General features: G+C 36.7%; 1 protein-coding gene across 5 annotated transcripts in view; it reads left to right on the top strand.

Moving 5' to 3' along the window:
• The window catches only part of AdamTS-A (ADAM metallopeptidase with thrombospondin type 1 motif A), a 553,824-nt gene that overhangs the window by 408,213 nt on the left and 130,004 nt on the right, over nucleotides 1-15,607 (top strand). For all 5 annotated transcript variants that reach the window (XM_083134293.1, XM_083134294.1, XM_083134295.1 and 2 more), the window contains exon 4: nucleotides 11,154-11,374. In XM_083134293.1, the coding sequence (XP_082990419.1) occupies nucleotides 11,154-11,374 (221 nt within the window). The remainder of the gene's footprint in view (nucleotides 1-11,153; nucleotides 11,375-15,607) is intronic.

Raw genomic sequence — 15,607 nt, 5'->3', positions numbered from 1 at the left:
AATAGAAAGGAATCCGTTACACAAACACGTTTGGTTACAGAAATCTAAAAACTGTTCAATATTATTAGTTTCGAGAATATGGTAGCTACAGGGCCTTGGGCCAATTGCGCATCCCCCCCCAAATCATGTCATGTGTCCCCCCAAATCATATCGTTCGCACCCCCACAAAGTATTTAATTACGGCAGTCTGTCTACCGAAAGTAACTTTTTTCGTAGCTTTACTGAACACTATACTTGATCTGCACCTCCTCCCTAAACAGCAGTGCCCATCACTCAAGTCCATCCCTAAAATCGTTCATCAGAATCCTGCCAAAATAGTTTGGATGGATACGTAATAATTGATGTCTATTTAATGAAATACCATGTAAAACTGGCCACATTTTTAAATTGTTCGATTTTCGAAAAAAAAACACCTTAAAGCTAGCACATTGATTGGTTAAATGTAGTAAATTAAATTATGTAAATATGCATATAAATAGTGTTTGTTAGTGGGTTTATAAAGCTCACAAGTTGAGTATTTCACAGAAATTGTTACACAACTTAAGATAAAGATAGAAAATGCAACCTCAGCAAACCAAATAAACATGTTCCAGCCGTATGACCGATTCAAATATTGTTTCACGAAACTTTACAAAACCCTAGCTAGAAATTCTTAAGCTCAGGGCGATAATATAATAAATACGGTTTCTCTTTCAAAGAACTCATCCCCTCCCCTGTCTGTTTTTTTGGGGTAAATATAATTATTTTAGTAACCCATAACAATAATTGCGTGGATTTTATCTTCAGTGTAAATTTAACTTGTTAAAGTAAAAATTTCCTGTGACAAGAAGTTATTCGATATATTTTTGTTCCAAATGATGCACCTGCTTTAAATTAAGCAAAATACCAACACTAAGCATTATATTTCAAGAAGTGATGTTATTAATGAATATCGCTTCTTTCTTGTAATGCTGCTATAGTGTAAAACTTTACATTCACCTCAGTAAAGCGGAAAAAACACTCATCCCAGCAACACATTATTGCGAGCGAAGCGAGGAAGAAAATTTTTATATCCATTTCTTTGCAGGCTTTCAAGAATATCAATTTAATGGGGTTTCAGTACTTTCTTACGATCCCGAGTCCGAGATATTTAGTCTTTTCGAGCTTCTCTTTTGGCACGTTTGGGGTCGAATACGTGTGGATACCACATCGCTAAATATAGTCTCCAAAATTTAATGTTCGAACTCTCTCTCTCTCTCTCTCTCCACTACAGAAATCCCTTGACAATCTAAGATTTAACACTTTATCAAGAGCTTTTTATTTCCCCCCCCCTTTAAATTTAATACTCAATCCCATGCCAATTTTAGACTTACTGTTGATATTGAAGAGTGAATATTGCCTCCTCCAAAATATTAATTCTCAGTCTCCACACCAGAATTTCCGAAACAGTTTTAAGGCAATAATATTGGATAACCACCTCAATTTAATGCTCAATCCCCTTCTAACTAAATTACTCGCCATAATCTAAGACCTAGAGTTGACCCGCCCACCAGAACCCACCTGTCAATTATGGCCTAATATGTAAGAGTTGGATATTTCATCTCCCCCTTTCGATAATACCCTTAAACACTTACTTTCCTTCATCTAATGGTTTAAATATGGTGCATTTAAGGTGTAAAATTTTTACATATATTTTGTAAAAATATATAAATTTTGAATTTTATAGTATTTGAAAGGAAACCTCCCCAAATCTCGATGGTGCGCCATAATCCCCCCTCCCCTGTGGGCACCCCTGGGCAGCTACGCCTTTTATTGTCAGATATACCGTGACATTTCTGTTTGGTAGAACGTCTAACGTTGTGGCTAATTGCGGGGCCATTTTTTCGTCTTGTTGGTCACAACATTGTTTCACCAATCCAATTAGTTATTGTATTAACCAACTCTTGTAAAATTATATTTTCAGTTATGTAGAAGGCTTGTTACTAACGACAGTTTTTGTTCCTTTTTGTGGAATGAAATATGAGGCTATAGTATTTTTCCATCGTTTCATAACTCTGTATCGCCAATTACAATCCATTCATATTACCATGGATTCTCTAAAGCCGCAACACACACAAAAAGTAAGAAACGAACGTTTTCCACTTCTTTCCGTGTTACAAAATAAACTTAAGGAAACGTCGTACCATAACTATGAATGAAAGGTTATAAAATCCTTCCGAATTTAATCTACGTGAAATATACCGTTATTTATTCCTTCATATTCCAGCAGATTGTGAAAATATTTTGAGGACGTTCCACAACATTGCTAATAAAGAGAGTAATATACGACAGAGACTCCTCTGTGGCCAACTTTGTAACTTAGTTGTGCCCCACTTGCCAAGCCTCGAGCTTACGAAGTTAGTTTGGAACATTATTAAGACATTTCGGTGATAAATTTTTGGCTCAGTGCCCTGGTAACAGTGAATTGTATTCAGTGACGTCGAATACGGGAACCCAGCTGCGTCCACAAGTCGTATAATCTTGACATTAATCGCCAAGAAGAAAAGTCTTTTTGTTTTTTAGCCTGTGGTTATTTGTGGTTTCTTAGAATATAAACTACATTGGTCAGATAAGCTTTATATCTCGTTGGGATTAGGAATTGTAAGATAAGCAGATTTGCACAGCAATGAACCTTTCGAGAAGTTCAAATGTTTTCCTTCAGAAGCACAACAGTTTGTTAGAATACCTGCTTTATGTTGTACGGTTAATGCTTTTACCTTGTTAGCCAGATCTTAAAAAAATAAACTTGTAACTTGAACAGATGGGTTGCACAAGTTGCGGGATTAGCCAGCATGGTGGAATTCCGGTGTCGCCCGAGTTAGATAAATGAGGGACATTTTGCAGCGCCCTGGACATGTCCGTAATTCCCTGTCGCTGGCAACAAATGTATGTGGAATGCTGGTGCTTAAACAGCTGTTGTTTTCCATGCTTGAATTTCTTAGCTGAAAGTTGGCTTGTTTAATTTGTCTTGTACATTGGGATCCATGAGTATTATCGTGCAAATTATCCATCACCATGTTGGTGAACTTTATTTGGCCCAATAAGAGCTTCAAGAATTAAGAAAAAAATCAAAACAAGCTATTGACAACTTCTGCACCAGCATACATAAAAAATCCATCGCTTAAAAACACATAGGATGTAAGAGAAGAATTAATGAAAATAGTCATGGACAATTTGCACGGTAATACTCATGGATCCCACTGTACCTTGTGTACTTATCCTTGAAATTTACATTTTATTAATTGCATTTTTTTACATTAGTCGATTTTGTTTACTTTGGATTTCGTGCATTGTTTCACCGGAAATATACCCTGTTCAAGAAAGTAACACTGCTTCATGAACAAGCCAGTATCTCATGGGGGAGTAGGGACGTCACCGCCAGGTGGGTGAAAGTGGGCTGTAGTGGGGCCTCAGAGATGCGTATGCTCGTGCGTACTCCGTATACGGGCTGCAACCTGATGACGTCAATAGCCGTGTGTTTTGGTGAAATACATGTATTTGAATGAGCGAGTTGTTCTAAAGAGAATTCCTGTAAATGTATTTATTTCACAGTAAGAATAATAATTATTATCGCAAATTAAACATAGTTATGTCCTGATCAGTTACAAGTAAATGTATGCGTTTATATGTAATACAACCAGCGCGAAATACATTTATGGTAATATTAATTACACAGATGCCGAACTTGTAACTACTAATTATATTATTTTAATTAACACGAAAAAATGTTGATATTCATTCATATGTCCGTATTATTGCTCATAAGTTGTCTGAAATTGTGTAGTTCAAAGTTCAAAAGTCACGTCTTAAACATCTAATTTACTATCTAGCCACAGTAGAGGAGTATTCACTTACTTCTTCAAGCTATGTTCCGGTTTACAAAAATTATGATCTTCATGATATACATCCGGTGAAAGAAATATAATGTACGTACATCAATGGAATTTTACGACTTCGTTCAATTCGAATAACCTATTTCACAAATACATTGTGGATAATTACCTTTGTACTCAGTAATGGATGTTATATTTTCTCTTTGTCGGTTATTTCTGTCAAAGACAGGAACAAATCTTTGATTATTGCGATGTAGTTAGTGAACTATTAAAAAGTGTGTACTTGCGTCACCAGCATGTAAGGTAATTGGAAATGTAGAACGAAAATCTGTAGACAAGTTGCTAAAGTGAAAATTTACTAGTTTATAAAGAATCTGAATAACGATTCGTTTCGTACACTTGCACAGTCAGTCATTGTGATTTTATGTAACCTATTTTGCTTTATTTAAATGTATACTCTGAATAAAAGTAGGAGAGCGAGATTTTTTCTCAACCTGTTCTAAATATCCCAAGTACAAGGGGCAATATAAATATGAACTTATATGTCAGCATGGTACGATTTCAATACATGTTCAGGTATAGTTACAAGTAAATTGTCCTTGTTAGGGATGAATTAAATACACGCTGGTATTCCTAAAATTTACGCCGTATCTCGAACAATATTCTCATGATAGATCATGAGGTTTATTGTGTTCTCCTGCTTTTTGCTTTGACTTTTTAATTAAATAAGTCGCTTGCATGAATATTCCCATTTTCCGTGTGATCGTAAATCCATTTTCATAGGCTTTAATTACTGTTAGATCATTTAAGGTTAGTGTTCTTAGCATCCAGGTATTTCGAATAGGTTAGGCTAGTACGTTTGCTGCATTAGTATGTGTACACTTTCTCTCTTTGCTTCATGTAAAATTTTTAATACGAAACATGATTTTAAAAAATTGTAAGCTTAATCTTCAACCAAACCAGTCAAACTTGAGCAGCGCAGCCAAATAATTACCAGATTTCTAGAAAATTAAAAATGTATTAAAGTTACACACGGGAATTCAGTTAAAGTTGGAAAGTTTATTTAATATCAAATTCCAATCTTACAAGCTCTTTCCTCAACCTAACTTTTAAAAAATTATCTTGAATGCATAAGTTGAATCGTCAGTGTTTATTCCACAGTAATTCAATAGCAATTGTATATTAACGATGATGATTCTTTACGAATTTAGAGTAAGTATCAATGTAGGATCAAAATTTATCTCTATCTCATTTTATGCCCTTGGTAATTTGAAAAATGAAGGTACATTATGCAGAACGGTAAAGATTGGATTTTACTTTTATCAACATTATTTTGTAATGCCGTATAACATTTGAAATGTTCTTGATGTGAAAGCAACGTTCTGAATGAATAAGAAAGGACGATTCAGTCAGAAAAATAAATGTTATATTCTTATAATGCACTTTGTTAAATGCTATAAATTGACTATAGTTGACTAGTCCTGTGACGTCACGGAAGCTGGTGTGAGGCCCGTATATAAGTATCTCGGAGGCCCCGGACGTAGCCCACGTGAAAGTGAAAACGATTTCTTTGACCATCGATTTAGCCTACATGAGGAATTTTCGAAATCACTGATAGTACTTGTAGAACAAGAATCACACTCCCATAAAATAAAGATAAACGAGAAGGTGATAATAAGAAACAAAGGAGACAATATACCAATTTTACTAGAGTGCGCGGTATAATGTTACGAGATTGTATCAATATTTTCTGTCTTTACCTTATTATTTGGCACACTCATACCAGATATGTGCACTGTAGGAACAGATAACATGTTGCAACAAAATAATGCAAAGTACGAAAAGGGACACACGCAATATAAATTACAACTCCCTCATTTCCTCTCTCCCTCTGGGAGATTTACGGAGTGGTAGGACATTTTCACAAATGATTCGATTTGATTTGGTTTATTTTACTTCGCCCTTTTGTGCCACTTTTGGCTAATTTGCGACGAGTTATGATATGATGAAACTGATGAATAGACACTTACAAACATTCATGCCCAGGCCAGGATTCGAATCCGGGACCCCTGGCGTTGTAGCGCGATGTGCTAACCACTCCGCCACGGGGCCGGCACAAATTGATAAATAAAAGAAAACATTTTACAATAATACTAAAAATGATGTTTTTGTTGTTTCATTTCGGCATAAGCAGATAATGGAAGCAAGATAATAATTAGTACATCTTAAAACTAAGTAGCATTGTGTCTACCAATACATATATCAAGCAACAGGTTGTTGAGACATAAACTAACTTGATCGGTACGCTTATCTGCCCATTCGAGTCAGTTATCAATTAGTATGTGCCCCATGTACAGTGGGATGCACAAGTATTCCCAAGCAAATTGTCCTTCATCATGTTTATTCGCAATGAGAGCTTCAAACAATTAAAACAAAACGACAAACAAGCTGTTGACAACCTCTGTACCAGCAGACGTAAAGATCCATTCCTTAAAAACACGCAGGATGCAAGCGAAAAGTTAATGAAAAATAGTCATGGACAATTTGCCGAGCAATACTTGTGCATCCCACTGTACATCCTAGAACGCACCAGATACCAGAACGTACAGTAAAATTTAGCCTACCATTCTGCCCCAACCATTTTTTTCCCATCCTTTATGAACACCACTCTGCACCCATGTGTACACTTGCTGAATTTAATTGGTTCATTGATACAGTTGAATGTTTAGATTTTATAGCTGTGCCAAAGAAAAATCGAATTAGTGACCTGTCAGTGGGTGCGTTGGTACAGGTTTAATCCTCTCCTGCTGTCATATTTCCTAACAAAACAAAAAAGTTGGGAACGGGGGTAAAATTCAGCGCTCACAAGTTAAAAATGGAGCATTACCCCCCCCCCCTTATGAAAATCTTGAACATGCTACTGCGTTGAATTTGAGGAGAATTTGAAACACTACACTCTGTATTTCACACTGATCTGTGGAGTCTGCATAGTTATGATCTCATTTTATATACGTAATCGACAAATGTGTTGATTGTTTGTGACAGCGTAGAAAGTGAGTTTCCTTGACGTAGACACTTCGTAGGAGGAAATCCTGTTGCTTATTCCATTTGTAAGACAAAATTCAACATTATAATCCATCTTTCGAACTTGGTACCTGCCCATAAATTTACATAACATGCTCTTCCACTTCCGTTGGATTTTGCTGGGCCACATAAGCACATTGTCCATAGATATTTGCTAATCTTTTTCGTGACTTCTGGAATGGAAATTAAGTTTTCGAAACTCTAGTCGTGGGCAGACATTGTCCTTGACAACTCTGAGAACACAGAAATAAAATTACAAAGAGCTTACAGCTCATAAAGGCAAGCCTCTAATCAAATGCCCAATTACATTGGAACCCCATATTTGGTTAAGCTAAGGCGTGTGCGTTGTGTGTGAAAACTATACAGCTGCTCATTCTACTCGCTACACTAGCGCCTCACTGCGGGTGGTCGACAACTAGCACTTCTTGCTGGAGAATGTTACGTCTTGATTATTTACGATACCTTTGGAAGCGGAATGTTGATACAGCGGTGGGCAATGTTTCTCATTTGTTTTTTTCTTCATGCCTTTGTGTAACTAATATGAATTAACGCTGCTGAGGAAAAAGGTTTAAGTAACCACCAGTTTATCCTTAATTTTGGTAGCAAGTAATTGTTAAACAAATAAGCTTGTGGGTGCTTCGCAGTAGATAACAACAAGAGTTAAAGCGTATCTAGTTTCACTTGATCCATGTTCACATGCCAACGAACAGTGTCATCACACGTTACAGGCTAGCAACGAGGAACAGCAATTATTCTTTGTTATCAAGCGTGTTGTTTTTTTAAATGTAAATCCGAGATGGGTTACATGACATATCCATTTTACTATTATTAATTTAATTCAATTTGCATTTCATTGCTGCTTGTATTCAAGGTCATCTTGGACATGTATATTCCGGCAGGAGGTCCAAGAAAGATAAGCGTACACTGTAATTCTTTCAGTTATGTTTTCAATTTTGTAAATTCATTTACATTGCTTCTCCCCCTTTTCCAAGTGCTCTGTTGCCTGTATGTTCCATTATACTTTGCAACGTTTTACGTGAATAGATTAAGCGATAACACAAGACAAGCTCATAAAAGAAGTTGTCTTAATTCGAAAACTGTGTTCGTTTTTGACCACGTTTAAAGCACTTTAAAATTTTCCTTCGTTGGTGCATGATCAGCGCATCGAGTCCTATCACATCCTTTATCTGGCTTTCGAGTCTGTAATCGGATACTTCTTTTCAAGTAGCTCCCCATTTGTTCTCACGATGTTGGGTCAACATCGAAATTTCAATCTCCCAACGGGGATTGAACTTGAGATGTCTTCGCGCACGAAATACCAGAGCACTAACCATTCTGCTACACAAGATCTTCCGCCGTCATTGTGTAGCCTATATACAGTATGTAACATTGTTATTCGTACACATAGAATTTCCGAGGAAAAAATGTCATATCTACTAGTAAATATAATCATCTTCGTATGTACCTGGAAATTAATGTCAATGATTTTTTCACCAACAAATGTCAATAAAAATGTATGTTCAAAGTGTATAAACAGAGCATATAATTTGTGTGAAAAGATAAAAACACACTGTTTCATGCAACATTGTTATTCGTACAGGCAAGAGTTTCAATCTTCCTCGCATACAGCGCCACCGCTATTCAGGCGATTTCATGCAGTTTGCAACTTCGTAACAAGTTTGAACATGCAGGCGCGCTCCCCGTAAAGCGGAATGCTGGCGTAGGTATTGTTGTAGGTCTATCGTCTTATCTATCAGCGTGTTCGAAATGGACAAGCTGAAGGAATTTAGTTCCGATCTGAAGGATGTTATTATAAATTTGGCCCTTAGAGGTTATTCGTTAAGAAAAATTGGACAAACAGTCAATAAATCACACTCCACAGTTAAATACATAGTAAACAAATTTAGAGAGAAAGGTTCAACACAGAATGTGCCGAGAAAAGCAAAAGAGAGACGGTTGAATAAACGTGATGAACGCTTTATTTTAAAAAGAGTGCGAGAAAACCCCCCGACTAAGTGTTCCTCAGTTACGACCATTAGTAGAAAATGTTGCTGGCAAGATGATGTCCGATCAAACTGTCCGACGTGCCTTGTGGAAGCATGTATATCATGGCAGAATACCACGAAAGAGGCCGTATGTAAATAAGGTGAATCGCAGGAAAATACTTTCATTCACGAAAGAGCACATCCACAAGGACCAGGGATTTTGGGATAGTGTCATATGGTCAGGCGAGTCCAAGATTAATGCTATACGTGTCAGATGGGATAAATAGGTTCTGGAGAAAATTATTAGAAAAAATTAGAACTGTCAAGTCAATTTGCTCTGAATATACTTTTATCTTTTATATTATTAAGTGTACGAATAGAAAAGTTGTACAAAAAATGGCATGTTTCTCTTTCAGTTTAATTTAATTTATTATTGTTATTTGTTATACAGAATTTGGGTAAGATTTTATGTTCCTAATGATATTAGTTATTGAATTGTAAAGAAACAATTTCAAAAGAGTGTATTTCCTTTCAGATATTAAAGCATTTTCTTTGAAAATCCGTGTGTACGAATAAGAATGTTACATACTGTATACAGGATTATTCAAAAAGAAGTCGGGAACTTCTTTATAACTGTGGCCACTCTGGAAGATCTCTCGATACGTAAGCTTTCATTTTGATACGAATTTTCATTCAAATAATGAAATAAACTTCCAGACTTGTCAACATCATCTTGAATAACCCTGTATAACTATTGCACCTTGATAGCCTTGTCTGAGGAAAGTATCTTCTAAATCTTCAATCAGAAAACAACGTGTTCGTAAATGACAGAATGGCGTGCAAATGAAATTACCTCCATTGCAAGGTAACCAGATGAACAAGTTTATCACTTAAGAGTAAAAAGAACAAGATTTCAAGTCATTGGGGAGCGAGTGCTTCATCTGAAACACTCGCAGCTGTAAATTGCTGCTCAAATTACACTCCCATTCCGTTCTCCTTGTTAACGACGCTACTAGCGCCTCTCTCGGCAGCCCGGCGAACTAGGTTTCACTTCGTGCTCCCAAGACCAATGATTAATTACGTTGTTTGCGTTAGAATTACTCAAGCGGGGTAAACGGAAGGATGGAAACAATGATAATTACAGACCACGAATTTTCCTTACCTCATGTTTTCGCCAGTGCCTTGCTATTACAAGCTATAATAAGACCACTTACTGATTGCTTCCGATACGACAGAAAGGAAAATTAATCATTCGCTAAAGATCTGCTGCGGGACGTTGATCAAGGTAAGTCATTGTTTGGCGAGAAAGGATTTCTTGTAGGAATTGGAGGGGAAGGGGTTCCATGCCATCCGGTTTGTCTGCTTTTCGATCTAAAAGCTTTACTAACAAGATAATAACCCAAGATAAATATGATAGGATTGATATTTTACATTTCTCTGCACAGCTTGTTTCATATCATAGAATTTTTAAATCTCTTTTAGTGCAGTTTAACTGCAAACATTGCATACAGATTACTAGTTTCATTAAGAAGTTGACAGTTGAAGTTTGACAGTTTTTTTGCTCTGAGCTACGACGGACACTGCCGGGTTGTAATGAATATATTGACTTTCACTGGAATCGTTACAACCCATCAGTGTCCGTAACTGTACAAATAAAGCGCTTTGATACGACTGGCATATTTTATTAGACATATTAGGTTAGACAGTTGAAGTATGTGCCACTTTATCTGAACAGAAGTCTTCTTCAATATTTCCATGGTTCACGTTGCCAATCTGACACTGTCTGTGGCGCTGATGTGCTAACACGATTTTTATAACAATTTGTCCAGGAACGAAATTTTAAGGTTCCGCTGGACCTTTGGCCCGAGACAGCCAAGCAGTTTTCGAAAAATCGCTAGGATATTCCAAATTACATCTGTTTAGAATTTTTCTAGAGCATTCACGTGAATCTTGGAGTGATTTGCGTTCGCTGTTGTCTAGATATTCGCAATAGTTTGGTTGTTTCGAAGCCTACTTTCCATCCTACTTTTTATCCAGACAACGGATAAAAACAAACCGCACAAATGCTCTATGTAGGTTTAAGGGGTTTGCAATATCATATCGGTTTTTTAGAAAGGAGCCTGAAGTGAATTTCCACCATAGTGTGTAGTGTAGTTTCACACAGTAACTATTTCTTAACTACGCTTTTTGATATAGTAACGCTTTCTCATTTTATTTTGTTCTTTCTTTCCAGACGATGCGAGGACGAAGGAGGAACGAGTATATGCCTGGAACGCTACCTCATTTCGAGTTGGACCTAGAGAGCAGGACGTCTCCTCGCGTAGCAACAGGAGTCGCCGAAAGAGGTCTCTCTCACAAGAGTATTACGTGGAAGTGATGGTCGTCACGGACAGAAAGATGTCGGAATATCATGGGGAAAACTTAGACCACTATGTTCTCACGCTTATGTCTATCGTACGTATTTATTTGTTAAAGAGTTTCTTTTCAATTCTTTAGGCTGATCGGAATGACTAGAATGAATAAAGATTAGATTAATTAGAGCATCACACCGTGCCCGTAACTCGAACCCAGACTTTTCAGTGGCGAAATGATTCGAAAAGTCAAGTAGCTCAGACACACGTACAGTCACCGTCAATAAAAATGGGACACATACATCCTGAAATACACACATCCCTGCAAGGCGTTTTGAGTGTTGCCTAAGTCTAAGGCGGTGGTAGAAGTTGCCATTGGGAATTTGCTATTAAAATCCACTTATCGCCCTAGAGTTAGGCAACACGATAGGGAGCATTTTAGGATCTAGATGACACATTTCTATTGCCGGTGACTGTACACTATGATCGGTCTACGGGATTTTCAGACAGTTCTCGTAGGCGCTGTGCAAAGAAAGAATCTTTGCACGAGGGTCAATTGGGCCACTATTATTTACGAATGATTTAAGTTTGATTTTCCATGTTTTTAATACAACGCGTCCTTTAATTTTTCGCTGGAGTTTTGACAGCGTAAAAATGAGTAAAGGATTTCGTTGTATAAAATACAGGTGAAAAAGAACTTAACGATATCCAGTTCATTCAAAATTCAGATTTATGAAATGATGTGTTCCACGCGAGACCCCTCACAGCTAATCACGGGATTAAGTCTACATACAAAATTAGTCCCCACAGAATCCCATCTGCAACACTTCCAGTTCGTTCGATTTTCGTTATCAAATTGTTGATTGATGGGTACTAGTCCCACCCTATACTTTCATGGCTGCCGTCGTTTTGATAATATCAGGTAAATCCTTCCTTGATGGTTGCAGGACACCATATTTGCACAACACACACTACTGCTGTCTTGAGATTAAGATTCCGCAGTGTAGTGATGTTCCGTGTCAAGTTTGGAGCAGGTATCTCTAACGACGCGGAAAATGTTAGTTTGTTTCGTTTCGTCTTTTATTTATTTATTTTTATTTATACATCCTGTGCATAGTACTGTATAATTCGTTTCAGCCAACTTAACATTATTTCAGTACATTGGCGTACGTAGGATCTTTTTTCGGGAGGGGGTTGAATTATGAAGGCGAATAGTACATAGTAGGGGACGGCAATAAGGTATTCCATATATTTAAAACTTTCTACTCTCAAAAATTGCAATAGAGTTTCATTTTAAGTTTTTTTTTTCCACTCTGGTTTTTCCAGAGTTCTTCACTGCTTGTATTAGAAAATATTATTTTCTTTTTCAAAATTTCGGAGGCGGCTGTAGCCCCATCGGTCCCCCTCTGCGTACGCCAGTGGTGGTGTATATGGGGTATATGTGCAACGTAACTTACTGAAAATGTATGTGAAAATTGTTACACAATCGGGATCCAATCTCGGTCTTCGACATTCGTTACCAGTGCCAATGTTCTACCACTGAGCTAGCAAGCCAACTTCTGGCTTCTCTACAGTTTGTAATGTACATTCAGCGGCAATAAAAATTGGACACCTAGATATTGAAACCACAGACGGCGCTAAGTGGATTTTAAAAGCAAATTTTACACCGCCATAAAGTTAGGCAACACACACACACACACAACGCTTTGCAGGGAAGCGAGTATTTCAGGATCTAGTTGTTCCATTTTTATTGCCAGCGACTGTACAACCATGGCACATCCAAGAGTGCGAAATAGAAACTAGAAGTTGTTGTATACATGGAATGGACATTAAGAACTTGCGCAGAGATGTGACTAGTGGGAATGTGGAGAAGCCAAATATTGTATTTTGGTAGCTTATTGGCAGAACATTGGGATGGAATGACGGAAGGTCCAGATTCCATCATTGATTGAGTCAGTTTTTCGCACAACTTTTCAGTAAATTATAAATTGAAAAAAATATACGTTGTTACAGATCTTTTCTGTGGCATCCGGTTTCTAGCATTGCGTCCCCCAAATATTCTATTCGGTTTCACCTCTTCGGTATTTCCGGTCTTTGCTGATATTACACAATAAATGCTGAATTTGAACGTGTCCTTAACATAATCCTTGTATGCTGTTCAAGTTGCATGTTCGTTGCGTTTTCGATTACTTATAAGGATGGTACCGAGAAGAGTCTTGTTCCAAAACTTAGAATGTTCAAGAATTTGGAAGTTATGTGGGTTGTTTTGCAAAATCCTAATTGCTTTACTACGCGACTTAATATATGCCACGGGAGTGGCTGTGTGAAGTGCACACAACAGAACCTTTAGTTCCAGAACCTAAATTGACTGAAGTTAAAGATGCTATTAAAAGACTAAAGAATAACAAAGCACCTGGCATAGATTTAATACCAGCTGAGTTAATTAACTATGGTGGAAATTCGTTAATATGTCAAATTCGTAAATTAATTTGTTTAATATGGAATAAAGAAGAAATCCCTCAACAGTGGAAAGAATCCATAATTGTTCCTGTGTTTAAAAAAGGTGATAAAATGAACTGCAATAATTACCGTGGAATTTCTTTACTCTCAACGACATATAAAATATTATCTAACATTCTTTTAACAAGACTAACCCCATATGCTAATGAAATTATAGGTGATTATCAATGTGGATTTAAACGTAACAGATCAACTACAGATCAAATTTTTCACATCAGACAGACACTTGAAAAAAAGTGGGAATATAATCAAAATGTCCATCAGCTATTCATTGATTTCAAAAAACCATATGATTCGGTCAAAAGAGATAAATTATATAATATATTAGTCAAGTTTGGAATACCTAAAAAGCTTGTTAGTATGATAAAAGTATGCACCAGTGAAATAGAAAGTAAAATTCGTGTGGGTATTAATATGTGTGACAAATTTACAATTAATGATGGGTTAAAACATGGAGATGCATTATCTCCATTGCTCTTTAATTTTGCCTTAGAATATGGTGTTAGGAAGGTAAAAGAAACTAACGAAGGACTAGAATTAAACGGTGTGACTCAGTTGTTAGCATATGCAGATGATGTAGACTTATTAGGGGATGATATAAATACAATCAAGAATAATGCTAAAATATTTTTCAAAACTGCTAAAGAGAGAGGTTTGGAAGTTAACAAAGAGAAAACTAAATATATGCTTACAAACCGAAACCAAGTGTTAGGTAATAATCAAAATCTAATTATTGATAACAACTCGTTTGAACCAGTTTCCAAATTCAAATACTTAGGAGTAATATTAACATGTGAAAATTATATTAAAGAGGAAATAAAAAGTAGGTTTAATTCCGGAAATGCATGTAACTTCTCTCTTCATAAACTTCTGTCTTCTCGTTTAATATCTAAGAAACTAAAAGTTAAAATATACAAAACAGTAATTTTGCCTATAGTATTATATGGGTGTGAAACTTGGTCCCTTATATTGAAAGAGGAACATAAATTGAGAGTATTTGAAAATAAGATCCTTAGGAAAATCTTTGGACCTAAAAGGGATGAGGAGACAGGTGAGTGGAGAAGGTTACTAAATTTAGAACTACATAATTTGTATTCATGTCCAGATATTATTAGAATGATTAAATCAAGAAGACTTAGGTGGGCAGGCCATGTGGCACGAATGGGAGAGGAAAGAGGAGTTTACAGGATTCTTGTTGGGATAAGAGACCTGTATGAAGACCAAGACGAAGATGGAGGGACAAAGTTGAGATAGACCTAAAGGAAATCGGTAAGGATGGAAAAGAGTATATAGATCTTGTTCAAGATAGGGACAGATGGAAGGCCTGTGTTGCTGCAGCCATGAACCTTCGGGTTTAAGAAGGCTAGAGAGTGAGTGAGTTAGTGGCTGCTCCGTTAACTTTTAAGAAGTGAGAAATAAAGTTAGTCACCTTGCTCAAAAGTAACTCGGTTACGGTTATATTTAGCTAAATTACAGTTACAGTTAACTTTTATCCAAGATAGTTACAACTTGTGTTACATATTTTATCTAACTCTGTAGCCTTCTTAAACCCGAAGGTTTATGGCTGCAGCAACACAAGCCTTCCATCTGTACATATTCTGGGCAAGATCAATCAAATCTTTTCCATCCTTACCTATTTCCTTTAGGTTCATCTCAACGTTGTCCCTTCATCTTCGGTTTGGCCTTCCTTACCATCAGGTTTGCCGACATGAATCCTGTATTCTCTTGTTTCCCCTTCCATTCGTGCAACATGGCCTGCCCATCTAAGTCTTACATATTTTATCTGCATGAAATAAATGTGGGATGTTCTTTTTTT

Source organism: Lepisma saccharinum, chromosome 13 (assembly GCF_977018435.1).
Source record: "Lepisma saccharinum chromosome 13, izLepSacc3.1, whole genome shotgun sequence".
NCBI classification, from domain to species: Eukaryota; Metazoa; Arthropoda; class Insecta; order Zygentoma; family Lepismatidae; genus Lepisma; species Lepisma saccharinum.
The sequence above is the reverse complement of the archived record's forward strand: the minus strand, read 5'-3'. Positions and strand labels throughout refer to the sequence as shown.